This window comes from Rattus rattus, chromosome 6, assembly GCF_011064425.1.
Source record: "Rattus rattus isolate New Zealand chromosome 6, Rrattus_CSIRO_v1, whole genome shotgun sequence".
Lineage (NCBI taxonomy): Eukaryota > Metazoa > Chordata > Mammalia > Rodentia > Muridae > Rattus > Rattus rattus.
This window is the reverse complement of record NC_046159.1, coordinates 83,707,140-83,709,372: the sequence shown is the minus strand read 5'-3', so window position 1 is coordinate 83,709,372 and position 2,233 is coordinate 83,707,140. Positions and strand designations below refer to the sequence as shown.

Sequence of the window (2,233 nt, the reverse complement as noted above, 5' to 3'; positions counted from 1 at the left end):
TCCTCCCCAAAAAAGGTTTTTAAAAATTGACTTTTCTTGATATCTTAGAATTAGTACCTTAATCCTGAATTAGGGTTCACAAATAGTCTTCCACTGCATGTATGTCTTTAATTCTAGATTCTGAGGATGTAAGATTTCATAAGAAAAAAAATATACTAAGGATGAATTGCCATAGACTTTTGCTGATTAAAACTCAACATTGCCGTGAATTATGCCTGGGATCCCATTGGAATTGTGATTAAAATGTAGAAAATTGCTGAACAGATTTTTAGTAAAATTATACACTATAATGTATTTGCATCTTCTTTTTTTAATGTGTTTTATGATGTTTCTTCAGCTCCTCATAATTTTGGTACATTTGTGAAACTGTGATGTATATTATATGCTCATTACTACTGTTTTAGTTATTAAATATAAAATGAGCCAATTTAAATTAATAATATTGAATTTCTAAGGTATGTGAATCAGGTGTAATACAGGAAAACAAAGTGTGCATAGATACGACTTTAAATGGATTCATTGTCTATAATATTCTCTCTATATAGGAGATACTTGGAGGATACATGGAAATGTAGGCTATATCCAATATGAGACATTAAAAGAAAAAAAGGTAGGTAATTCAATAATTGTATGGAAAATACAATAATTTTATAGCCATACTGCAAAGCTAATAAATTTGATATACAATCTATTATTTTCAAATATTTGAAATAGACTTCCATTATGCTTTTCAGATGAATACACTTTTCATATATGTCTTCAATCAAGAATGTCCTTTATTTTCAAACTGGACTTGGAGTACTAACCAATATGTTTCTGCTGACTTTCTATATCTTCATAATCCCAGGTCATAGATCAAAGCTCATGGACCTGATCTCATGTCAATTAACTTTCATTCACATAATGATGTTCCTCACTGCAGGGGAGATTTGGCTTACAGAATTATTTGAGTCACTGAACATGGAGAATGACTTCATATGTAAAACAATTTTTTACATAAGCAGGGTGATGAGAGGCCTCTCTATCTGCACCACCTGCCTCCTGAGTGTGTTCCAGGCTGTCACCATCAGCCCCAGTACCTCACTGTTGGCAAAATTTAAACATAAGCTGAAAAAATACATCATCTATGCTTTCTTCTATATATGGTCTTTCAATTTGTCCTTCAGCAGTAACCAGATCTTCTCTGTTGGTGCTTATACCAATGTGAGTAAGAACAACCAGATGAAGGTCACTAAATACTGCTCAAACTTTCCCATGAACAGCATCATCAGGGGATTGATTTTAACAGTGACAACTTTAAGAGACGTGTTTCTTGTAGGAGTCATGTTAACCACAAGTGCGTACATGGTGATTTTCTTGTTCAGACATCAGAGACAATGCAAGCATCTTCATAGCATCAGCCACCTGAGAGCATCCCCTGAGAAAAGAGCCACCCAGACCATCTTGCTCCTGGTGGTTTTCTTTGTGGTCACATACTTGGCAGACTTCATCATCTCATCCACTTCTATCCTCTTATGGAAGTACAACCCTGTTATCCTGACTATTCAGAAGTTTGTGATGAATGTCTATCCCACAATTACTCCTTTGGTACAAATCAGTTCTGACAACAGAATAATCAATGTGCTGAAAAACTTATGGCCAAAATGCCAACAGGCTTCTTAAATGGGGGTCATTTCTCTCTCTCTCTCTCTCTCTCTCTCTCTCTCTCTCTCTCTCTCTCTCTCTCTCTCTCTCTCTCTCTCTCTTATGCAAAGGACCCTGAAACATATACAACAGAAGACTGCCTGGTCTTTCCTCAGTGAGAGAAGACACATGTAACCTTCGTGAGACTTGAGGCCCCAGGGAGTGGGGAGGTCTAGTGGGGTGGGGACATCCTTTTGGACATCAGGGAGGAACTATTGGAAGAGGAACAGTCAGTGCATACTGGTGTGGGATAATGAGTGGACTGTAATAAAAGAGTAAAGAATAATTATAAAGAAGGGGAAATGTAATTTATTTTCTAGGTATGAGTTTTGTGACAGTATGTCTACAAGTGTGCAATTCTGGTGTTCAGAGAGGACATATGAGGTCATTGGACCATTTAGAACCGGACTTAGCAATGATTCTAGGATTTTTTATTGTGAGGAGTTCTAGCTTCAGTTATTTAAAAAAACTAATTCTTTTTAAATTATTTAATAGTCCAAGAAGCAAAGTAACATTTTTATATGATTTAAGTAAAATATGAGGTATCATA

At 35.7% G+C, this 2,233-nt stretch overlaps 1 protein-coding gene across 1 annotated transcript; it reads left to right on the top strand.

Moving 5' to 3' along the window:
• Positions 1 to 723: 723 nt before the first annotated feature.
• Positions 724 to 1,662, top strand: LOC116902803 (vomeronasal type-1 receptor 48-like). Its single transcript, XM_032905138.1, is given in 1 exon segment — positions 724 to 1,662. A coding segment is annotated over 1 exon segment (939 nt).
• The last annotated feature ends 571 nt before the right edge of the window (positions 1,663 to 2,233 follow it).